The sequence below is a fragment of the Pelobates fuscus genome, chromosome 1 (assembly GCF_036172605.1).
Source record: "Pelobates fuscus isolate aPelFus1 chromosome 1, aPelFus1.pri, whole genome shotgun sequence".
NCBI classification, from domain to species: domain Eukaryota; kingdom Metazoa; phylum Chordata; class Amphibia; order Anura; family Pelobatidae; genus Pelobates; species Pelobates fuscus.
The window spans coordinates 313,940,142-313,966,964 of NC_086317.1; the positions used below are offsets into that span (position 1 = coordinate 313,940,142).

Genomic DNA, 26,823 nt, shown 5'->3' on the forward strand with positions numbered 1-26,823 from the left:
ACTCAGATCCAACATAATCCTCTGATAGGAGGGGGTCTGCTGACGACGGCTCTGTCCTTCCTGGGAGAGGGAGAATCATTCCCCATACACAGAGTACTGAACAACGCAGGCATAATCCCCCTGAGGGAACTATTAGAGGGCAACCAGCCCACCAGCCTCCAAACCTTCCGTTACATGCAGCTCAGATCGTACTATCAGACGCTCCCGGGCAAGGAAACGCTACATCGGGACTTAACATGGTTCGAAACACTCTGCGACACCAAATCCACCCTAGATAAGTCGATTTCACTGTTGTACCAACACATGCTAGTGGGACACCTCACCAACAATGACCAGTTCCGCAGACACTGGGAACGCATGCTTGATACATCCTTCACCACGGCACAATGGGATAAGATCCTCATACTGCACCATAAATGTTCGTCAAGTTCCCAATATCAAGAAACCAACTATAAACTTCTCTCATTTTGGTACAGAACGCCTGATAGCCTACACAGGATATTCCCAACTATACCGGACACATGCTGGAGATGCGAGGATGAGGCTCGCCGCTACACATATGGTGGGACTGCCCACTCATTAAACCATTTTGGGAAGAAGTACAACGGAAAATAAGGGAAATCTTGGGAACGGATGAAATCCTAACCGCGGAGGCGGCCCTCCTACATTCCACAACAGACCCCATAGGGGCATACAGGAGAAGCATTCGTAGACACCTACTAAACGCGGCCAAAGCGCTGATTCCACTATACTGGAAACAGACGAATATTCCTACAATTACGCAATGGACGGAACGAGTAGAAGAGATATATAGAGCAGAATCAATACAGGCCACCCTTCTGGGTCTCGAGGATAAGAATATGGAGAGATGGCGCCCGTGGCTGCTTTATGTGGCAGACCAAAGCTCAGACAGGAACGTTCGTCTGCGGACCCGAGGAACCCCGCACCCACATCCGAATGGAGATTGAGCCAAGCTACGATCCACGCGATGCCATGGGCACGGGCAGTGGAAACCCCCACCCACCCACCCCACCCCATCTATCCCTCTTTTCAAACCGCTGTCTCATCTTACTGCCCCCCCCCCCGCCTCTGTATCTCCCCCTTCTATCTCTCACTTAACATGCCTTTCAGTACTCGGACAAAGCTCAGTGACTTAATCGAAAAACAGAAGTAGCTCGATACAACCCGAGATTACTAACGGTTGCTTCACACACTTGCATTCACTCATCAGATTAGAGACACACACCTCAGCCACGGTTTCACAAAACACGAACATGGAACAACCCCACACAGCAAATGACCACTAAATATGACCTGACTATCACAACCGCCTTATGGGAAAAGCGAACCATAGGCGGATTGACCGAACCCGAAATACCCTACAGGCTGATATAACATTCGAACTATCAGACTACCTAATGCCTACGCCACACCTTGGTCACACATGTGCCTACTCTGACGGGTTAAGCTTACTCTCGCACCATTCCTTTCTAATGCACATCGCGTCCCAATTGTTATCCATACAATATTCACTGGGAACTGCATGTTACCAATACTATGATTACCTGTTCAATTTAAAGTTACTTGTTATTATACACAGTTCAGGACACGTTCCGAAATGTCTGTGCTGAACGAAGTCGTTTTAAACTTAAAAGCAGACGAAACTCAAGCCAATTAGGCCACATGACGACATTTCATGCTTGTCTTGACAAAAGCTTTATATCGGACTTCATGTCAATGTCACTTGTTTATCCTAAGCTTTATGTTACTGTTATATGTGTTTCCATGAGACCTGCGTGTCTATTACGTTATATCTTGACCATCCTGCTGTAATTTGAACTGGAGACACTAATAAAGCTTGTTGAATACAATAGTGGCTTCGGGTGATGTGATCACATAGTGTCTCCAGTAGTGTGGAGTAGGTCGAGACCAATTGAGATCGTTTATGTTGTGTTTCTAGTGTTGTAATTTTTTGAGGTCAATCATCTGTTGTTGGGATTCCCTTCTTTTTCGTAGCGGTTAGGCGGATTTGGGTGCCTCGGATTACGCTTTTGTAGGCCTCCCAGATGGTGGTTGCTGTTAGTTCATCAGTTGCATTCAGGTTGAAGTATGCAGTCAGTTCCGCAGATACCGTCTCCCGCGTCACTGGGTCCAAGAGTAGTGAGTTTTGTAGCCACCAAGTACGTACGGTGGGTCGCATCTGTGGATGAGTCCATCGTCATCTTGACTGGGCCGCGGTCAGACCATAGAGCGATCTCGATCTCCACTGATTGTATTGTAGTCTAGCCTAGCATATCATTTATGGAGTGTCGAGTAATGGGTATATTTCTTGTCCTCGGGGTGAGTCGCCCTCCAGCAGTCTACTAGTCTTAGGAGGGATGTTTGTATGTTTTCAGTGCTCTCGTGGAACGCTGCTGTTTCCTGTGGAGGAGTCCAGCAGCGGGTGCAGAGGGACCTTAAAGTCACCTCCCACGATCAGGTTCCCCTCAGTGAATGATGAGCATTTGAAAAGGGTTCGGCGAATATATTGGGCTTGGTTATTGTTCGGCACATGTAGTGTCGCGAATGTGTATCTGCGATCTTGGATTTCGCACTTCAGAAATAGGTAGCGGCCCTGTGGGTCCACCATTCGGTCTATTTCTCGGAAGTGGATTTTCGCCGCAAGGAGTATCGCAACTCCTGCCTTTCGCGTGTTGGGGTGGTTGCTGAAGACCATAGTAGGGTATTCCCTATTTTTCATCGAAGGTGCGAGTCCTTCTTTGAAGTGGGTTTCCAGTAATAGAGCTACTGAGATGCGGCATCTGTGTAGGTCTCGGAGCAGTTGTGTTCGTCGCTCTGGGATATTCAATCCCCTGCAGTTCAGGGTGAGGACCTTGTATTGATCAGGGGTGTAGGCAGTGTGGGTATCATTCACCTGTGAGGGCCCCGTTGGGCGTGGGGAGAGGTGCGCAGGCATGTATCTTAGCCCCAGTGATGGGCCTCCCGCACCCTCAGTCTGACTATTAGGACGAGCGTCTGTTGGTCCGTCCCCACCTCCAAAGGTGGGACGGGAGGGAGGGGGAGAGAGGCCGGGGGGGGGATGGGAGTTGGCGGGAAATAGGTCAGAGGTGGGTGGGAAGTAGAGGTGTGTTGGTCGGTGTCTCAAGGGAGAGACGGCCACGTCTCCTGAGTGTTGGTGATGTGGGGGTTTGTGTGCCTGCGGTGGCAGTCGGCGACCTGGCCCACCGGTTATCAGCCAGCAGTGTCCGTCGGCGACTCCCCGCAGGGTATCGGTGCCCACACGAGCGTGAGTGGGGGAGGTGACAGCCAACGGGACGGTTACCCAATTCCCAGACAAAATCGCGACGGAATTCAGGAACTTCTATGCATCCCTTTATAATATCAACCAACCCGCCCAACGGGAGGAAGATGCAGACAAACCAAACAAGATACAAGAGTATCTGAGGACGCACATCACGAAAAAGCTCCAACCAGACGAAAGAGAGTCACTAGAGGACCCAATCACAGAAGCAGAGGTAGCTGGAGCTATAAAAGCTGCTAAAACAGGACACGCACCCGGACCAGACGGATCCACCTTAGAGTATTACAAAAAATTCAAACCCATACTCCTCCCAAAACTCACTCAAGCCTTTAACGCCCTCACAACAGGAGCCCAATTCCACCCGGAGTCATTAACAGCCACCATTATGGTTCTCCCCAAGCCAGGGGAGGCCCCCTGAATTATGTGGCAGTTACAGGCCAATTTCCCTTCTTAACGTCGATGTGAAACTCCTCACAAAAATACTATCCAACTGACTGGGCTCCCTACTGCCGAGGCTCGTCCACCCAGACCAGACCGGATTTGTACCCGGGAGAGAGGCCAGGGACAGCACCCTGAGAACACTATCGATTCAACACCTGACGCGCCATCCAAAGGCTCACACCCTCCTCCTGTCTACAGATGCAGAAAAAGCATTGGACTTAGTTAACTGGTCCTTCCTCATGAGCACACTAAAAGAATTGGGCCTGGGCGAAAACATTATGCTCTGGATTACAGCACTCTACAACCGACCAAACGCACGGGTGAGGGTTAACAGCGCCCTAACAGGCTCATTTCAAATACAGAACAGCATGAGACAGAGCTGCCCACTCTCCCCCATGCTTTTCGCACTTTCCTTGGAACCCTTCCTAGAAGCAGTCTGAAACTCGGAGGAAATACAGGGCTTATCGTTTTCGGGGCAAAATTCAACACACAAAGTGGCTGCTTATGCACATGATCTCCTTTTCTATATCACTGACCCGGAAAACATACTACCCAGACTGATGCCACTACTAAAAGAATACGGAGTACTGTCAAATTTTAAATTAAACCTGGCAAAATGCAAAGTGCTTAACCTCACGGTGCCAACACCTGTATCCAAAACCCTGAAATGCCCATACCCCTTTCGCTGGTGTTTGACCCACGTGCGCCACCTCGGAATAGCACTCACAGCAGATTTGTCAGAACTGTACCAGACAAATTACTTACACCTCCTCCAACGAATACAACAGGACCTGAAGAAATGGACATACCCCCACTTATCTTGGCTCAGCAGAATTGCGGTACTGAAAATGAATGTACTACCTAGAATACTCTATCTATGCCAAACACTACCCCTGGCCCTACTATCGGCATTCTTCTCATCTCTACGTACCGCCATGATCCGCTTCATGTGGAATGGAAACCAGGCACGAATACGACACGACCTCCTGTGTTTACCGAGAACATGGGGGGGCCTGGCACTCCCGGATATGCGCAAATACCACCAAGCAGTGGCGTACATACATGCCACTGGGCCAGCCTCTTCTCCCAGGGGGCCCAGGAGCCGGCCACCTCAGGGCCCCCCGAGGCTGGTCCTCGTGTCACCCGGCAGGCAGGCTGGCGGGCGCGCGAGGGAGCACTCTCCCTGGCTGAGTGCTCCCTCTTCAGTTCCCACACGCAGAGCACGCATGCCGGAGCCGGAAGATGACGTCATCTTCCGGCGCCGGCATCCCTACGCGGCGCGCGAGGGAGCTGAAGAGGGTGCACTCAGCCAGGGAGAGTGCTCCCTCGCGCACCCGCCAGCCTGCCCGCCGGGTGACACCACTGGACCCCAGGGAATCCCCTCAGCACTCCCACAGGTAAGGAGGCTGGGGGGTTAAATAAAAAAAGTGTGTGTGTTAGTGTTAGTGTGTGTGTGAGTGTTAGTGGCCGACAGGGTGTGTATTGCATCCCCCTGCGATACCACCAAGGTTCCTGACAGCCCCCAGCGGTATTTTATGCCATGATCCCGGAGTGACCGGGTGATGGGTGCGAATTTACGCCGTTCGAGAAGGACAGTGAAAGGCAGGTCTTCGTAGATCAAGATCCTATTGTGTGCGATCACCAGATTAGGGTTTTGCCTAGATCGTGCCATGATTGCGGTTTTCACTGCAATGTCCCTTGAGACTACAATCCTAAAGGCCGACACTAGTGGTGGCCGTTCACCTTCTGTCCGGACTCCCAGTGCCTGCAGGACTTTAGTGGCATACTCAAGTATTTTTTCGTCGGTGGCGCGTTTCCAGCGAGGTCACCGTGCGTGTAAGTAGTTGTACTTGGTGTGTGAGGGCAGTGACCCGGGAGTCGGTGTTAGTAATCTGTTTCCCTCTCTCCTCCTCTCGGGATTCTATTGCTCCCATGCGGTGGTTCAGGCCTCCTATTTCCTCCTGGACTCCTGCGAGGTCCGCTTTCCACACCTCTCTCAGGTCCCGCAGGAGGTTTTTTATGTCCCCCTTAGTGGATGGGGACTGATCGGAGTCGGATTCCGCTCTCTGGTGCACTCCGCTGTGGGTCTGATGAGTTTTATGTGTCTCATCCTCCCATGAAAGCTCCGAGTCACTTGAGCTGCGTGGCTCCGCAGGCGCCATGTTTGTTCGGGCTTGCTGCGGCGGCCTGCAGAAGGACAGCCTGATGTCTCTGTGTTTCTGACCCTCCGCTGGGGCCGTTTTTCTGTGTTTTTTGCCCATCTCACTCGGAAGGGTGTTCTAGGTGTCTAGAAGGTAGGTTTTTGGGCTCTGGCGTGATAAATAAAGTCAGATTTTGGGTCTCTGGAGCGGGAGCTCTGCAAGTATGCGACCGCTCAGTAGCTCAGCTAGCCACGCCCCCCTGAAAATGTATTTCAATTGTATGTGTAGAGAAGAAATGCAAGATATCAGGATAAAATCATGGATCCAGAAGGAACGGCAGATGAACAATCAATTTGGAAAGCACAGGTAACAGGTCTAATAATATGGAAAGTATAAACATTTACCCTTTGATTTATGACGCTGCATTAACAGCCATGCCGAGTTTTACGTTTCCTTACTACATGCAGTTCTTGTAGTAAGGCTTCTTCATCATCTTTATTAACTTGATATATTTAATACTAAATGTTTTTATTTTCAAATGAAGAAGTTAGAGAAGGAAAGGATTTAAATTAAACCAATATCAATGATGTTTGGAGTGTTCCTTTCATGGAGTTACCTTTATTTATTAATTGGAATTAGATAACACTGTAATCATAGTGTAGATGTTAGAAGGTAATTGAGGCCTACATTCTTTTATATTAGCTTCCCTAACTTCTTTGGAAATGGAATGTTGGGTTTGGAGGTTAGAAGTTTAAACTTTCTAAAATCTCTTCTCTTATTTATAAATGTGAAGCACCCTTAAGGTTATTTATTATAGTGAGAATTCATGTATGTACGTAGTGGGGAATCGTGATGCAGCCTAGAACAAAATCTAACCCTATTCAACCCCCCAGTAACGACAGACCACTTAGTATGGATGAAACAGGCCACAGCATTTATTATCACAAACTAAGTTACTGCATAACACATCCATAACTTTATTTATGAAATCTCTTCTTTTCTGTAACCAAAGCGTTAGACATAAATATACATAAATTAACATATATAACTCCACACATAGTGTTATACAGTGACCCAACCGTCCTTGCCAATAAACATAGAGTGGTTCCTAATCACCACTCCCTCTCACCTCCCCCCTCGTCATAAAAATCATATATTTCCAATGCCTGCCATCAGCCGACCTTATCCACGCTCGATGGGCACGAGACCTCAGGCAACCTAAAGTTTAACCTTTGAAGCAGGGGAGGTTTGAGACCTTAAAAAACGTGTTCATCTCATTCCATATACTTAAACGTAACTTCAAACTCAATTGGCAAGGACATACCCCCGCCGTTTTACACCTAAAATCAGCGGGGGACCCCACCACAACCAGCCATGGCCTGTTCCACCACTTCCTGCGGCGCTAGATTAACATAGAATAAATACAGCACCAGTAAATGAAATAACAATTCGGGACACACACACACACACACTTTCAAGCCATCCAATCACAGTGCTCTGTGTCATTTTACACAGCGTGGGAAAGTTCAATTTTCCCACGCTGTGTAAAATGACACAGAGCACTGTGATTGGATGGATTTCAAGCCATCCAATCACAGTGCTCTGTGTCATTTTACACAGCGTGGGAAAGTTCAATTTTCCCACGCTGTGTAAAATGACACAGAGCACTGGGTGGGGGCCCTAAAACATATAGGACTCTGAGAACTCTGGTCAGATCCTAAGCTGTCGGCTGCTTAGGGAGCTCTGTGGGTTGTGTCCCAGTGTCAGCAAATGAGAGCCCAAGCTACTGAAGGATGCTTGCCACCTTGGAAGCTTCTGAAATGTTCAGAATCCGAGATTCACGTGGTATTAAGAGGCTCCTCGGTGCTCTCCACTTGTAGGGTATTTTGTGTTTCCTCAGTCAAGGGTCGCAAGGACCTACGCCAATACATGGTGGCCTTTGAGATGTCAGGGTAGAACAGCAATGAGTGCTGTCAAAATGGAGAGGGGACTTTCTCACAAACACACCCTACTTCAAGAGTGTACGTGACGTAGTTGCAGTGGTGAAAGGTTTAAAGTTCATTATTTGTCTGCACTAGACCGGAAATAATGGCAAAATCCCACACTTAAGCATAATAATATAACTATTACTATTTTAACGCTGCCACCACCAAGACAATTTATAAATGGGGTGCCTTGATCCACCCGGTTACTTAATAAAAAAAAACACCAAATATAACTTAGCACAACATTTAAGAAATTGCAAAACACTAATTAGTCTGTTCAGGTAATGTGATTATTTACCAGACTAAGGCAGAACTTAAATTAAATAAAATAGTCACAGTGCACACAAAAATATAGATGACAATCAAATTAGTTACACCAACAACATATAAAAACAAAAGGGATACAATAACAGAAGTCCTAATCACTTACTCAGATTTTCAAAGTAAAACTTCTGCCCCAGGGGATGTCAGGATTACTGTTGATCCAGCACACAGAATAGTATCACACCTAGGACTAAGGATAACGTTTATCCGGACCTTAGAATGGCCGGACTTAACGTACCTGAGAATAGTCCAAATACTTGCCGAGGTCAGGGACACAGAAGGAGACACAACAATGGAGAAAGCCAAAAGTCAAGGATACCAGAATCCAGGGAAGTCAAGCTTAAGCTTAAGGTTTTTCCAATGCCTGCGGTCTTCAGCAGCCGCCATGCGGTGTTGTGCGAGTGTCTGGTCATGTTTGAGTGTAGCCAACTCCTATTCCAAGCCAGTAATGCGAGTCTCATGGACAGCTGTAGTTATCTCAATATCGTGGAGGCTTACGGACACACCGCTGATTTCCTCCTTGAACAAGGTGATGTCTGCCACTATATTGCAATGAGGGCTCTTCACCATCCCTAGGAGTGGGTTCATTCTCCTCCGTTCCACCAGCAAATCTTGCAAGAGACTCCTCACTAAATGTCCATGAGGGCCCATCCGAAAGCGGGCGCCATAGCAGGCCTGAGGGGATTTTGCAGATGTTTTCCATATCGGTGGTAATTGGGAGTTTATCCACTCTGTGTTTTTTGCTCTTCCACCCATACGTTTGGAAGTTGGTTTACAGTTACACACTGTGGGAAGGTTTGAGAAGTGAATAGGTAATTACAGCCATTTATTCTCCAATTGGCACGGAGCTCCGTGGAAACATGTCTTGTCAGTATGGTTGCTAGCTCACCCCCCAAGAAAGAAATATTAATTTTTTTTAAGACTGGGAGTTTTTTTGTAACTAAACATCTATATACTGGAAGCTCAGAAACAGTAAACAATTAGCAAACCTTGTAAGAAAATAGAAAACAGATAGGGGGCGCTCCCTATCTGTTTTCTATTTTCTTACTGTGTGTGTTTTTTAACTGTTTTTTTAAACACTGGAGAAGTCGCACTTAAAAGGGGAGCTATCTAAAATACCTCATCTCACTTGCACTTTGTGTGTTAAGGATTTGCTGTAATTAGCAAACCTTACTGAAACAAGATAATTATAAGGATTTCATGTCAAAATGTATACAAACTGTCATCTAGAGCTGGACGAACTGGTATTATGATGTCAAGATTAAAACTGAACAGCATTAATGACAATCATCCCTTATCACTACATCCACACATATACACGGTATCAACTTTAGATAAACTCAATTCAAGATACAAAGCAGATGGTACTGGGTAACGGAAAGATCGATGAAATTGAAGGGCGATCTTAGGGATATAGATAATTGTTATTGGAGATGTGGTAAAGACAAAGGGAGTATAATGCATATTTGGTGGAGCTGTCCACTCATAATAAGATTTTGGAAAAAAGTATTACTGTCATGCCTTAACTATAATATCCCCTTACTTCCTGGTTCCACGGAGCTTAGCCACACCTCTTCATGACTCGGTCTCCCTATTTAATCTGACTGCACCAGCTGATCAGGGCTGGATTATTGAACTACGTTCCTTACTCACAACCCGGCTACAACTTCGTTGTGAAAGCCTCTGCTACCAGACCGGACTCTGCAAAGTTCCCTTCACCTTTCCTCATCCACGGCTAAAGCTGAACTCTATCCATGCAGGATAATCTGCCTCTGAGGAATCTCGGGAACCAGTGTTCTATAAGCCGGAAGCTAAGTAAAACTTCTCTGATAAACGTTGCATCTAAAGCTGTTATTTCCTGTCTCCAAAGTCCTTCGTTAAAGCCAACCGTTACAGCTAACTTCAACACATACTTGTCTCAGTTAGCTGCATCTATCTTTCTTCAGTTAAAGTCTATGGAACAGCTATTGTAACTTCTTATCATCTAATTAACTAATACTACTAAAGGACTCTTGCTGCTTCAGTTCCGTTTACTCCTTAAAGCTACAGTGCATGTAACTGTGGACTTCATTTATCGTTTATTACTTAATGCTACAGTACCTGTAAAGTGGAATTAAAGTCTTTACCTTTTACTTTCTTTAATAAATATTCAAACTATACGAAATCTGCAGTTGTGTTCCTTCATAACAAATGTTTAAACGTGACAATTACGTTCATAGAGGATGTAAGCAGTAAGGTAATAGGAATGAGTCCAGAATTGGCCTTACTACATTTAAAGATCAACAAATTACTAAATTACACTCTTCCAATAATTTAACATGTATTAACTGCAGTTCAATTAATAATGGAAAAGAACTGGGAAAACAGGTAATATTCCAAGATTTGAGCATTTGATTGAGCAAATTTTCTGACAATGAAAAAAAAAAATCATTGTTTTTTGTGGCGAAAAATAAATTAGAATCCATTTTGAGCATATGCCATCAATATTCAACATGTAGTATAATGTAATCTTCCTTTGTGAATCTTCCTTTGTGAATCTCTCTGCAATGCTTTTCTATGGAGATTTTAATTACGTTGGATGTCCTCTAGCATCACTTAGGCGACAACATTTCGCCAAGCAAGCAAGAGGTGCCTCTAGTGGCTGTTTGATTGACTGCCACTAGAGGCAGTCTTAGTCCTGCAATGTAATAAGTCCAATAAGTGTATTAGTCCCACTTCAATAAGTCTGGGTGCCTATAGTGTCCCTTTAAAAAACTGAAATTGCCATACATCTCTTTTACAGCACTATAACTTCACAAAATAGTGTCTAAGTTATTCATGGGGCATATTGGTTTACTCAGAAGATGTAATAGAACATCATTTTGAGGATTTTATCACAGTGGCACATATCAAATGTACAAAATACCCAGCAAAAATACAACATGTATGTAAAAAATTACATTTGTTTTGGAGGGAGCATGACTCCACAAGGCATGTGACGTCTGCTCCCAGCTTTTTTGCAGCGTTCAACAGTATTTATGCGGCCTTTTGGGAGCGACTAAGGCAACAAGAGGATCTTGGATTGAAGCACCGAAAGAGTGCTGAACATGGAGCTGGGCCTGACATCCCTGCCACTTGCCCTTCGCAGGAGAGACCACAGGAGGTGGACCACCCTGGCCTACTACGGAGACTAGGCACCTGAGAAGCACAAAGCATTGAGGCCGTCTCCCGTCCCGCTCAAATCCCCCAGTTGTGAAGGGTACTGTTCTAGAGCAGGCTTATCCCGGTACACCTTCACCCACATGGAATCCCCGCCAGCTGTACATCTAGGGTGCCTGGAGGTAGTCCCCAGTGGCAGCACCGGGCTCTTTGCTGGAATAAGCCTCGCACAGGGGCATTGGCTAAATGACTCACCTTGTATGCAGTTCCTCGCCCATGTGGCAATCTCTAGGACTACCTACCCATGCATGGTATGCTTGACCTGCAACCTACCTGTTGACTTCTGGAACCCAAAAGGGGATTCAGTGCTCATTCTTAGTCTGATGTGGCTTTTTAGCATGTGTTTTTCTTTTTTTCACGTTTTACTACTATTTTACACTAATGCATCACATGCCTTGCTTACATAGTCTAGAAAATTACATGCACACTAGCACAGTATGTCTAGAATGTGGTACACAACCAGTCACTCTCACTGCTAATTCATTGCATAATCTGCTTCAGACTCACTCATATTATCTTGGAATGTTTTGTGCTTCATTAATGATTAGGCATGATGAACAATTTTCCTATTTTTTTATTTTCTTCTTATTTCTTTAAAAATGTTTTACTCGTTTCTTTTGTTTAACTAGCATGTAATTTAGTGCACATAAGCATCTCTAACTCACCAAGTCTAGTATTTTTGTTTTAGAATTCATATAGCCTTGTATTCAAACATGATAGACTAGCATGTTTATTAAATCAATATATTAAAATTGTGCTACATCATCAAAATGCCACGTAATGGGGGGTGGGGCTGGACCACCAGGCAAGAGAGATCAGCTCCTGCAGTCTATTAATCTTTAAGCTTATAACCTACGATTTTCAACCTATTTGCCGACCAGCAGCTGTGGCCCTCAATGTGCCTAACAGTGCCCTGCAAGCAGTCAGAATCTATGTGTACCAGTCCTGTAACCCACCCTCTGGACCGGTGAGAGTGATCTCAGTCTTTACTCTGTGGCCCCACTCACCACAAATCATCCAAGACTCCGCGATAATGCCATCCCGACATGCAGCCCTGGCTTCTTACCTAAAATGGCGGAGGCCATGTGCGCAAGTGGCGCTGCCAGAGGGACCACCAGCACTTCCTCTGCAGTCACCGCACTCAGCACGGCTTATTGGCACAAGCTGGCCCGATATATACAGCAGCCTGCTATATGCACGGCACATAGTGCCCCAGCACGACGCTTGCATCTGTAAACCCAGGGCAGGGCCTCGGCTCGGGAGCAGGACCGAGGCCGGCAGCAGAGTTGGCGGCCCATCAAGCCAGCGCTCAAAAAACAACGGCTGACATCGGTAACTCACCCGCGAAAACCTACACTCAAGTCGGTCCAGGGAGCCGGTTTCCAACGCCAGACACCGCATTCTCTCCCTGGTGTGCCGTACAGCACCTCCCTGTTAGCCATGATGAAACTGCGACGTACACAGACAGCCGGCATCCAGCAGCACTACACTAAGCTAATGGAGGGTATCGGCTTAGCAAACATCCAAGAGAACACTTGGCAGATATATGCCAGGGACCCACTTCCACTCAGTATGTGTACTGCTAAATCGTGAGCCCTGTGATGTGCCAACTTTACTTCACTGAGCATATCCATGATTAACTATGGTGGTCAATGGGGTGAAATCATCTCCCACAGTCATTGCAGCTACCCAGCTTATTACAAGCAAAAAGCATTGACCTCGATATCCTTCTCGATATCCTTCTTTCCCAGTGGGTATAAATGAGACGATATCCAAAGAGCCTTTTCGACGTGAAAACTAATTTCCAGCAACATAGATTAAAAACCAGCACCGGGAGAAGAACATTACACACTTTGAAAAAGACCGATAGGTTGAAACGCATTAGTGTTATTTTATTTGTTATTTGTTTTATTCTAAGCCTTTGTAGCCTGTGTTTTATTTTATTGCATTTGTTTGATTTGAAGTAACATTTCTAAATTACCTCTTTGGATATCGTCTCATTTATACCCACTGGGAAAGAAGGATATCGAGGAGTTGTGTTGATAGCCTTGATAAAAGCTATATTATTCGATTGCTGATACAGCCAGAGCCTGCTTCCTAAGGCTCAGAAAAGTGTGAGTGACCCATTGCATCTGCCATTGATCAAATTATATTGTCAGACAGTATTATGCTATGTCTGTGTTTTACACTGTTTTATTACAGATGGTCAGGAGGTCTCACACTACTAAGTATATATTATTGTGTATTTTGCACTCCCCTCACTGTGTTTGTTTTTATCTATTTATGTGGTGTCTTTGGAGTGATTTTTAGACACTGGGGGGTTGTTCCAATTACTTTCATTACTTAGTGCCAATCCATCTGTATTTTATCCAGCTCTTGGGTTTAATATCTTTTCTTTTGTAATAATATGCATGAGGAATGCTGTTGGGGTACCTCAAGCTTGTTGTAATATTTTTATGCAATACAAAAATACAAAATTAAAATTAAATACAAGTGCCACGTAATGTACCATAATTTAATGTATATGACTTCCTGCAACTTTTTATTCTATGTTGTTTAATATTCTTGTCCTGGCGGTTGTTGCACTGCAATATTCTTGCAATATTCTTTGTATACTCAAGCACAGCAAAAATAAAGAATCATTTTTTAATTTTATTTTTTATAAATTTTTTTATTTCACCACAAATTTTGACGTATATTGATGAATACATGACGGCACGGTAAGGCACATTATAAACTATATAAGATACCCTGGTGTGTCAACTTTCTCAAATGGAGTTATTCCAGCAATCGAACTGCTATAATGCCGCAAAATGAGCAATAGGCCCATCAAATCCATCTATGAAAATTTTAACCATAGAAACTACAATAGCCTGAAATTGTAGCTTGATAGAATATTAGCAAAGGTTTACAATGGGGGTATTGATGTACTTAGCAGATGTTGCTGAACTCAATATGGGGTTTTGTACAGGAATAGCACCAACTTCTAAAATAGTTTCACATTGAAATTTCACTTTACTCCTTGTATTTTTTTACCTCTAACTTTCAAATTAAACTGAAATCCTAGACATATTATATACTCTGTAAATCAAGACACATTAAATGTTTTTTTAATTACTTTCCCTAAGCTGGACATATTATGCACGCATTATAATTGCCAATGCAAATTGCAGTTAAACAAAAAACAACAAAAAGCAAAAACTGCTCATGTCCTTAACCCCTTCAGGACCGGCCTGTTTTTGCGATGTTTGTACGTTAAGGACCAGAGCAGTTTTAACACTTTTGTGGTGTTTGTGTTTAGCTGTAATTTTCCGCTCTCTCATTTACGGTTCCCATACAAGTTATATATTGTTTTTTTCACGACAAGAAGGGCTTTCTTTACATACCAGTATTTATATTATGTCATATATTGTATTTAAAAAAAATAATAAAATATGGTGAAAAATAAAAAAAAACATGTTTTTGGACTTTTACTTGAAAAATCTTTTACTTATCTACAAAAGCTAATGAAAAAAACTGCTAAATAGATTCAAAATTTTGTCCCGAGTTTAAAAACACCCAGTGTTTACATGCTTTATTGCTTTTTTTTGCAAGTTATAGGCCTATAAATACAAGTAGGAAATTGCTGTTTCAATATATATATATTTTAAATGTATCAATAGTGACATTGTTACACCGTTATCTGTCATAAATCCCTGAAACACACCTAACATGTACATATTTTTTAAAGTAGACAACCCAGGGTATTCAAAATGGGGTATGTCCAGTTTTTTTTAGTAGCCACCTAGTCACAAACACTGGCCAAAGTTAGCATTTATATTTGTTTGTGTGTTAAAAATGCAAAAAACGCTAACTTTGGCCGGTGTTTGTGACTAAGTGGCTACTAAAAAAAGCTGAACATACCCCATTTGCAATACCTTGGGTTGTCTTCTTTTGCAAATGGTATGCCATCATGGGGCTAATTCTCATTCCTTGGCTACCATACGCTCTCAAAGGCAACCTAACCAATCTGACAAATTTCAATAAAAAAAAAAAAGTAAAATCAAGCCTTATATTTGACCCTGTAACTTTCACAAACACTATAAAACCTCTACATGTGGGGTACTGTTATACTCAGGAGACTTCGCTGAACACAAATATTAGTGTATCAGAACAGTAAAATATATCACAGCAATAATATCCTCAGTGAAAGAGCTGTTTGTGTGTGAAAAATGCAAAAAACTTCACTTTCACTGACAATATCATCGCTGTGATATGTTTTACTGTTTTGAAACACTAATATTTGTGTTCAGCGAAGTCTCCCGAGTAAAACAGTACCCCCATGTACAGGATTTAGGGTGTCATAGAAAGTTACAGGGTTAAACACAGTGCTAGCAAATTAAATTATCTGGACTTTTGGCCTGGGTTGGCAGGCAGGTCCCTCAAATTGCAATCATTAAAATTACTTAATTAGGTAAAAATATTACATAAATATGCACGTAGAATTTTAATATATATACATATTTATATATTTGACGTCTACGTGTATATTTATGAAATTATTTATGTAATTATGTATGTGGACATATGTATATTTCGTATTATTTTTATTTATTTATTTATACATAGATATATATATCATTACATTCTAAGTGTATTTTGATATAAATATATATATATCAATATCAAAATACTGTTAGAATAAAACTGAATATATATATATAATTTTTTTTTAATTATTAAAAATTATTTTTATTTTTTGTTATTTATTTTTATTAACATATTATTTGTATTTTATAATAATATATATATACCATATATATAGTTATTATATATATTGTATATATTTGTGTGTAATTTAAATATAAGTGTATTTTTATAATTATATACGTATATATAAATATAAAAATACACTTAGTGTGACATTATATATATGATATATATACATATATTATATATAGGTATATATAGATATAATACATGTATATATAGCATATATATACACATATTATTTTTTTTTTTTTACACAGATTTTTTTTTTACACTTTATTTTGGATTTTTCACTTGCAGGGAGTCCCCCTGCAGGCAGACACATGGACACCTATTGCGGTCATGTGATCGAGTGATCACATGGCCGTGGGGTCCTGATCTGCCGAGGGGGGACTGCCCGGGCAGACAGGCAACCCCCCTGGACCGGGAGGAGAGCTGATCGCCGCCGTGGGACCGACGGCGATCAGGTAAGTAGCCCAAAACCGTTATGACGGTTCAGGACCGTCAGCGGTCCAAACGCACGTTTTACCGCTGACGGTCCTGAACCGTCAGCGGTCGTTAAGGGGTTAAAGGACACTATAAGCACCCAGACCACTTCATCTCATTGAAGTTGTCTAGGTGCAGGGTCCCTGTTCCCCTTAGCCCTGCAATGTAAAACAAGAGTCTATCAGCCACTAGAGGCGCTTTCGGCATTTTACCAGACTCTAGGTCGCTTAAGTGTCACTGGACATCCTCACAATCTGCACGAGGACATCCAGCATCAGTGAAATCCCCATAGGAAAGCATTGATTCAATGCTTTCCTAAAGGGAGGGCCTAATGTGCTTGCAGTGCATGCGCATTAGGTCCCCCTGTTGGATGACATCAGAGGAGGCAGAATGGCAACCCAGCGCCAAGGGAGATCGGCACTAGAATCCGCAAGGGAGAGAGGTACCAGAGGGCACTATAATGTTAGGAATACAGATTTGTGTTCCAAAGGCCATAGAATCCCTTATGGGGTTAACCCCTTAACGACGAGTGACGGACAAGGTCCGTCACTCAGGGGAATGCGTTAATGACGAGTGACGGACCTTGTCCGTCACCATTAAAATTAACCCCAGATCGCCGCAATCGCGGCGATCGTGGGGTCAATGGTGCTCCGGTCTGCCTCTGCATTAGAGGCAGACCGGGAGCACCGGATCCGGCTGTCCCAGCTCATGTGCCCGCTCTGACAGCATGTCTGAGCGGGCACATGTGCTCTGTATACTCACCTCCACCTCCCTGCACTTCCAGGTTCAGTGCGAAGTGCAGGGAGACGGATCAGTGTTGATCCTGCCCCCAGGTGACACAAAAATAAAGTTTATTTAAAATCCCACCCCCCTTTACCCCCCCTTTACCCAATTTAATAAAAAATAACCCCTTCCCTGCCAATTGATCACTGACTACAGTGATCAATTGGCAGGGATTACATTTTACTATGATCTGATTTTTTTTTTTAACCCCTGAGGGTTAATTCTTTTTTTTTTTAACCCTCAGGGGTTAAATTTATTTTATTAATTAATTTAAATATTTTAAAATTATGAATTTAGCTAGCTGGGGAGGGTGGAAGTTAGTGGAGAATTGGGGGATTTAGTATTAGGCTAACTAGGGGTTAACGCTAAAAAAAGTTTAAAAATAAGCTTTAAAAAGTTAAAAAATTAAGTTAAAAAAAGTTTTAATAACGTTTAAGTAAAAAATTTAAAAAAATAAACCCTTTACCCAGTCCAAATAAAAATTAACCCCTTCCCTGCCAGTCGATCACTGCCTACAGTGATCAAAATACAGATCACAGTATTATACTGTGATCTCATTATTTTTTTTTAACCCCTGACGATTAACTTTTATTTATTTTTTAACCCTCAGGGGTTAAATTTATTTAATTAACTAATTTAAATATTGTATAATTAAATATTTTGCTAGCTGGGGTGGGTGGGAGTTATGGGAAAATGGGGAATTTACTGTTAGTGCTGCTTACTGCTAGTTAGGGGTTAACGTAAAAAAAAAAGCTTAGAAAAATGTTAAATCTGTAAAAAAAAATTTACGAAAGTTTAGGAAACTTTAAAAAAATTAATGAGCAAAACAAAAGTTTAAAAAATAGTTTTAAAAAGTAAAAAAAATACATTTAATAACGCTCATTACCACTACACCTGGTACAAGCTAGCGGAAAAATGATCCCACGCTAAGGTTCAAAATATGCCTTTTGAAATACCCTGGGATGTCTTCTTTAAGAAATGGTATGGCTTTATGGGGTATTTGGATTATATAGCCTGGTAAAATACTCTAAAATGGGACATGGGCACAGAGTAAAAATTTAAAGTTTGAAAAAAAATGGAATGGCTGTGTCCCAAATGTGCCCCTCCGATGTCCACATATACCTGGCAAAGGTACATACGGGGGTATTTTTGTACTCAGCAGACATAGCTGAGCAACATATGAAGTATTATACAGTGGTAGTACACATATGGTTTGCAAAATATACTGTGCAAACTCACTTTGTGTGTCAAAAAGGCAGAAAAAAACGCTTATTACCACTACACCTGGTACACGCTAGTGGAAAAATTATGCCACGCTAAGGTTCAAAATATGCCTTTTGAAATACCCTGGGGTGTCTACTTTAAGAAATGGTAGGCCTTTGTGGGCTAGTTTGAATTTAAAACCTACGAAGATGCTTGGAAATTGCACATAGGCCCTGCGTCAAAATTCAAAGTTCGGTAAAAACTGATATGGCTTGGTCTCCTATATGGCACTGTAGCTTCACAAAATAGTGCCATAGACATACAATGGGGTGTCCTTTTACTCTGAAGACTTAGCTGAGCATAATTGGGGGGGTTTTAACTTAGTGGACCACATGAAATATACAAAATGCCCAGCAAAAATGCAATCCGTATGTATAAAATGCACAAAATTATTTTTTACCACATACTTTGGCATGTAATGGTAAAAAAATGGGGGCATGTTAAGGCACAATATGCACCTTATGAGATACCCTGAAGTGTCTACTTTTACAAATGGTAGGCCTTTGTGGGGTGTTTTTGAACAGTCAAACTGTTATAATACCCCAAATGGAAGCATAGGCTCATTAAATCCATCTCTCAAAATTCGACTGTGAATACTGAAAAGGACAGGTCTCCTATATGGCACTGTAGCTTCACGAAATAGTGCCAAAGACATACAATGGGGGTATCGTTGTACTCAGCAGAAGTAACTGAACACAAAATAATACTTTGTACAGGAAAAGCACACACCAACTTTACAAAATACACATGAGAAGTTCTTTGTTATAAGTTTGTGTGCGAAAACCCCCAAAAAACACAATTTTACTCCAATATTTAGCAGAGGTTGGCGGTAAGATGGCTACGTAGAAAGTGTTAAAACAACCTTAGGTAAATAGCCTGTGGTGTCTACTTTATATAAATATATACTTTTGTGTGGCAATTTTGTTTTCTTTTATGGCTATTAAGCTTACAAGACAAACATACCAAATTCTAAAATCGCTCCACATTAAAAGTTTATTTTACTCCTTGTTCTTTGTGACCTGTAACTTCCAAAAAAAACTTAAAATCCCAGACACATTATATATTCTGTAAATCAGAACAACTAAATGAATTTATTTTAATTACTTTCCTTAACCTGCACTAATTGTGCACACATTATTATTGCAAAAACTGTAAAAAAAAAACAAACTTTTTCATTTTTTTTGCATTTTTCTGTATTTTTTTTATAATAAATAAGCAAGTATATATATATATATATGTTACATCAAATGAAAGCCCTTTCTGTCCTTTAAAAAACGGTATATAATATGCGTCGGTGCCATAAATTAGTCAAATGCTAATTGCAGTTGAACGCAAACAGCAAAAAATGCAAAAAATGCCGTTGTCATAAAGTGAAAGACAAGCTTCCGAAGCTCTGTCCTTAAGGGGTTAAGAGACATAAGTGAAGATGCATTTGGGGGTTGGCAAAATGCATTATTGTCTGTGTAGCCAAACATCTTTGCATAGGTTCTGTATTTCCCATTGCTTTTTCTATTTTTCTCTATGGAATGTTTTTCAACTTGCTTGAAGGTTTCCTAAGCCAGGGTAACTGATAGGATACAGACAATTGTAAACTACTTTAAAAACAGTAAGCACCCTATGTATTGAAAAAAAATTGTCATCACAAAACAATAGTTGGAATGACAATAAATGCTACTTATTGAGGATATTTTGTGTATCTTATCCCCAATAAGTAGCATTTATTGTCATTCCAACTATTGTTTTGTGATGTATTTTTTTGTCAAAACCGACTTTAATGTCATGTGAAAGTGGTCATTGCATCTTATAATTACTGCTTGACTTTCTGATCTGTTCTTTTAAATAAAGTTTTTTTATTTTTATTTTTTAAATGCACATTTGATGGTAATGGGAGTTTGCATCCAAACTTTCTTTCGTAAAGGAGAAAATTTTAAAATCGTTTTGCAATGTGGAACTTTTGATACATACAAGCTACTTTAACAGACTTTTAATACACAGAAAAAGATGTTGACCCTCCTTTGAAAAAAAAAAAAAAAAAGATACTTCTCAAATCCTTTCCAATAAATTGTGTTTTACCGATGGATAGTTGGTATCGCCTGTCTGTAAGCCCTAATTAATGATGCTATAGGTAGAGGAGGTGGAGTATGTTTACAGTAGCCAACAGCCCTGACAACTGAGCAGCAGTGAGGAGGGAAAAGCAGGGAAAGTGCGGGAGTGGGGTCAGCCTGTGACTAGGAGGAGCTGTATTCACAGTAAATGCAAACAGCAGCTGAAACAGTGACAGTGTTTAGCCATGGCCAGCAGCAGCACACAGGGTGGACGGAGGAAAATCTCAGAACTGCAACTCAAGGTATTTAGCAGCAGAACTATTGTGTATAAACAAGAATTTTTCATCTAACTGGTGCATTTCTAATATTATTATTATTTTTAGCTACAGAGGATGGGGGCACTTTACACAGCCATGCCCTTTGTGTCTGCCAGGGGAAATTGTTAGAATAAAAGTGTAACAAAACAAAACCTACAAAGTGATTTTTGTGTGAGTTCTAAAAAAAAAAAAAAACAACAACACACAAAAAGCACGTGTTCTCATTCCCTTGCTGAATGGATGGTGCAGTGTGTAACCTGGCTGTGCTCGGTTACCATGGAGACAGGCTTGGTTTAGGCTTCCTAAGGTTGTAGTTAGTATGAAGCTCTCTCCCTGTCTATCTGTGAACCTTGCATGTTGCATGGACATTTTTTTCGTTTGCAACAGATTTTAGACTTGTTGCCTGAATAAAAAAAAGTGTGCAGGTCTCTCCTTTTAACTTAACTTACTCTATTTACAAACTGACTGCAAAATAAAACCATGAACAGGAAGGCAAAGTACAGGGCAATAGGTTAAAATGGATTCCTTTGAAATTTAAAGTCATGTTATACTGCTGGTGGATGTCACAGTGTGGGCTTTGATTGCTCTTGGTGGCATGCATTCTGTTGCATGGCAGGGCATCAAGTTTTGAAAGAAGTTATTTATTTTTTATGAAGTATATGTAAAAAATAACTTTATCCCTAACTTTAGTATATGGCAGGTTCCTACAGCCATATACATACACCTTGGGTCAGACAGTGTTTGAAAACTGACAGCCAGTCTCTGATCTTCACTGCTTCGCTCCCTGCTGGGAAGCTGGGAAGACCATAGAGACTAGCTGTCAGTTTCCATACACTGTCTGACCCAAGGTGTATGTATATGGCTGAAGGATCCCTTTATATGCTAAAGTTAGGGTTGATTTTCTCGTATTTTTTTCACAAATACTTCATTAAAAAAATAAATTTTCTCTTAAAATGTGATAAAAGGTTTATTATATTAAAAACTGTTTTGAAGTGACAGTTGTCCTTTAACATCTGTATATCTTTTTAGTACTTTTATGAAGGGTTTTCATTGGGTAACAAGGTGAGAGATTGAAAGTGAGATAGTCATGGTAAGGTCGGGCGGGACAAATGAGGAGCAGTCTCATGGGGTTTTGACGGAATGGAGGCTGGTGGGTAAGTATCGGGTTGGGGTTTGCAAAGGCAGCACGAGCAGGGCAGCGGGTGCTGTTTGTGCGGCGGGAAGCTCGTGCCTTGGGTCAGTTCCCTGATTGGAAGAACGCATGCAAGCCATCTAGCGACGGGAACCGCCGAAGTATAAATTTAAAGGCGACAAAATTAATTTACCTCAACATGCGCCAGACAATTAAAGGTTGGCTGCGTGTAAGTATTTGAGCTGCAGCCCCACCCACCCTCCCCCTTTTCAGTTATGATTTTGTTATGACCTTATTATGGTATATGAGTCACCCTCATGGGCATCACAGGAGGGTGGATATGGTTTATTTGGTTTTAATATATATTTATGGCTTCTGGCTTTAAGGGGCTGAACCTGGAAATAGTTAATGGTTTATTTGGTTTTGGTTAAAAGTTATGGTTTATTATTATTATTATTATTCTTGATGTTGATGTTTAAATTGGAATTGTGAAATCCGTAATAAAGGCCACAGCCATTCTCCAAATGTTTCAATTTATCAAAATAAACATATTAAAGGAAGTTTTTTTTTAAATTATTATTATTATTATACTTTGTATCATTAAGAATGCAACATTTAACTAACAAACAACAAAGCATACCAATTGGATGATAGTAATCACAATCTTTGGGAACTGAATAAGGATAGAAGTGGTTTTAAAAAAGTGGGGGAAGGGGGGGAGAGGGTGGATTCCATCAAGCATTCATCTGGCACACAAGGGGAAACCAATACAATTGTAAAATATTTCAAGGAACGGGGGAACAGGTTAGCATACTTATGTTTATTAATAGAAGGTTCACAAAGTTTTTTAAATTTTAGTTTAATGTAACGCTGTCACCATCCATAGACTTTGCGGAATTCGCAGTGTCCTCCGACGGTCACTTTGTTGAGGGTGAAATTATGTGTCTGGAACTGTCCCTTGCGGACGACGCCATCTTGATCACGCTGCTTTTCTCCAACTCCTGGTGTTTCAGCGTCAGGAGCCGATGTCCCTGCTGTACTCTCGCGCATGTGAGACCATAGGATCCTCCATAGACACAGTCAGTTCCTTGCAGCCATCACTGATGACGGTTGCAGGTCTCCGACTTGTGTCAGGTGGAGGAGAAATACAGAGACAAAGTAGTCTCTTTTTTGTCGCTATATATCTCTTGATTGGGATAGGATTTCAGTGAAATTCCAACACAGTCATAAAGAGTATTTCATAAAGATTCTATCTTTATGAAATACAAATTTTTAACACAGGGGTAACACTGCTGCATTAAAGGAACATTTTAGTTTGATCCTATAGTGTTAAAAACACTGTTTAGGTGGCCACTCCCCCTTAAAACAGATATGACTTACCTTTTTTCTAGCACCACACTTGCCCTGCCCTGATCCGTCTAATTGGCTGCGAGCATCAGAATTGATGACACAATCTCAGCCAATCTAATGCTTTCCCATAGTAAAACATTGGAACACTAATGCGCACACTCATTGCTTTGCGCTAGGGATGCACCGAAATGAAAATTCTGAGCCAAAACCGAAAATTCAGGATGCCCTTGGCCGAAAACCGAAACCCTACCCTAGTGTTCCTTTTCCCTTCCCTGTACCTTAGTCCCCCACCCTTAATGTTCCTCTATCCCCCCCTTTAGTGTTCCTCTCTCCTCCCTCTTTTTTAGTGTTCTTTCCTCCCTCCTTCCAAGAACCATAGTGTTCGTTTCTCCCCCCCCCCACACATCCCATAGTGTTCTTTTCTCCCCCCCCCCCCCCACATCCCATAGTGTTCTTTTCTCCCCCCTCCCCTGTCCCAAAGTGTTCTGAATGTGCAGCACTGAACCAGGAAGCACCTCTAGAGAAAAGGCAGTGTTTACAGCAAAAAACATACAGGGACTGACTATACTCACCCGAACAACTACATTAAGCTATAGTGTTCCTTTAAATAAGGTCAGCATATATAGACCTAGTCTTTATTAGTAGGTGAAGAATGGACTTCCTTAAACCATTGATACACTAAGAGGATGTGAATGGTGATGAAGGTCATATATTAACAAGTTTGGACTATTAGAATGAGTAGTATATTTTCTTCTTACATTCAAGCTGTAATGCATTTACTTAGTAACTGAGTTTGTACATTCTATTTTCTAGATTGATGAGCTACAGAACACAAACAAGGGACTGGAGCAACACATCTTACATCTCGAGGAAAACCGGGAGGTTGTAAATAATCAGGTAGAAGACCTCACTCGGAAAAATGAACACCTGTGCCTGGAGCTGTCAGAAATAGACAAGCTAGCTGAGCAGCTGGAGAGAGATAAGGACAAAGCTCTGACTGTTGCCCTACAAGAACTTGATGATTCTAAGGTAGACTTGGGAAATGGATACACAACCAAAAGTATTTAATTGCATTAATCTAAATTAATGGTTAAAAAAGTGCTTGTTTTATACACTCCATTTTCATTTGTGAACAAGTCACTGTTTGTAATATGTTTTCCAACAATAGCAAAGTGGGAGACAAAACAATGTTATTACATTGTAGGGCAGACACATTTAACACAGAAAAGCCCTGAAGTTGGCATGTTATCGTAAAGGGACACTATAGTCACCAAAACAACTACAGCTTGATGTAGTTCTTCTGGTGTGTATAGCCTGTCCCTGCAGGCTTTTTAATGTTAACTGCCTTTTCAATGAAATGGCAGTGACTCAGATGGCCACTAGAGGTGCTTCCTGTGTTATTGCTGCACAATGTGCAGCACTGACGTTTAGCGTCTCCACGCTCTGCATGGAGATGCTGAATGTTTCTCATAGAGGTGCATTGATTCAATTCATTGATGGTGATTGGTGTAACGCAGCGTTCTTCCGTGCATGTGCATTGGCCTCTAAATTGCTTTCCTATGGGAAAGCATCAGATTGCCTGAGATCATCAAATTTGACTTGGGGCGTGGGTGGCGTCAGTGCTGGAAAAAGTTAAGTTATAAAATTTTTACAGGGGCAGCCACCTAAATGATGATTTCTCTTTTATTTATATATATATATATATATATATATATAACAATAAGAAAGCACGGCACTCCTCCTCTATTTATCTATAGATCAAAACAATGCCTAGGTGCAATCCCGCGTCCAGATATAGAATACAAAAATAAAGGGAGCACTCTGGGTCTTCTCTTCAGTGAAAAAAAGTATTTACTGTATCAAATAGAATACATTACATGTGCAGAACAAATCGACGTTTCGACCCTGCTGGGGTCTTTATCAAGATCACAGTGAGGCATTGCAAATACAAACAATTTATACATATGTGTATGATAACACTTACCAATTAGACGGTCAGATTAGCAACAGGCTGAACAACCCAGGAAGTGAAAGAGCCACGTGGAGAGTGCAATCAGCTATGTGCATGTGATTAGGTTGCCTTAGCAACCTAGCAAACAGTGTCAGTTTTACAATCTAAAAATCCAGCATTTGACAAACAGAGCTACCCGGAAGTGAAAAGCCCATGTAAAGGCTGTCATGTGATGTGCAGAAATGTACATGTGACCGGGTTGCTAAGCAACTGGATACACAATCCCGGGTCTCCCACACCCAGAGAAAAACACCATTTATGGAGGAAAAGAGTCACTTTGCAGCCAGATATAGCTCGGTAGAGCTTACATAATAAACCATAGTGCCTAAGTGAAAGTGATATCTATGAATAGTGTAAATAGTGAGCACTCTAAAACCATGAAAAACAGTTGCCTTTAACGATTATATCTGGGGGCAGTAGACTCCAATATCAAATAAAATAAAATAATTTAAACCAACATGTACTATATGCTAGGTATTATATAGGGTAAATCGCTCTCCTGTTTTTTCTATCATCTGATTTTATATCCTATGGATTACTTTACTGTGTTCTTATTCAAAACAGTTATCAGGGTCACGATATCCTTGTTCAATATATATATACTAGTTTAGTTCCAACATCAGGTGGAGCATTCGGTATCTCTTTTTCCAATAGCTATGTCTATCATATTAGACTATATATACTCAAAGTATTCGGAATCATTTTACTGATTCTCTACTACTGTTTCTGCGGTTAAAGGATGGACATAAAAACTTAAGTAATATAATCAAAACAATCAAATAAAGTAAAGATTGAGTTAATAAAAAGAGCTTAGAAAAAATTAAAGAAAAATATCCATCAAAACCGTCTGAGAGAAATTAGACATAAAAATGTCCAGTTAAATCAAACCAGTGTCAAAAAAGTTCATCGAGGATTATTTTAGAGAAACATTGAGAGGACCAGATGTTCGTTTAGTCCTTTTGGGGTCACGGTATTTAAATGATGGATCCAATACGCCTCCCGTTGAAGTAGGAGCTTAGATCTATCTCCTCCTCGGGGTGGAATCGGGACATGATCGATCGCTATGAACCGGAGGGTGGGCAAATGATGTTGAGCTGATAGAAAATGCTTGGCCACTGGTTTGTCTGTTCTTTGATCTCTATGAGCTGTTGTAATAGCCGAGCGGTGTCCCCGAATCCGGTCTCTTAGCGTCATGTCGGTCTTCCCAATGTATGATAGTCCACAGGGACATGTAATCATATATACCACATGCGTGGTCATACAGGTGATATAGTGATCAATAGGAATACGTTTTCCA

General features: G+C 41.6%; 1 protein-coding gene across 1 annotated transcript in view; it reads left to right on the plus strand.

The window, feature by feature from the left end:
- The first annotated feature begins 20,935 nt into the window (after nt 1-20,935).
- The window catches only part of TSGA10 (testis specific 10), a 42,622-nt gene continuing 36,734 nt past the window's right edge, over nt 20,936-26,823 (plus strand). The window contains exons 1-2 of the mRNA XM_063444648.1: nt 20,936-21,018; nt 24,329-24,544. Of these exons, the coding sequence (XP_063300718.1) occupies nt 20,962-21,018; nt 24,329-24,544 (273 nt within the window). The 5' untranslated portion in view covers nt 20,936-20,961. The remainder of the gene's footprint in view (nt 21,019-24,328; nt 24,545-26,823) is intronic.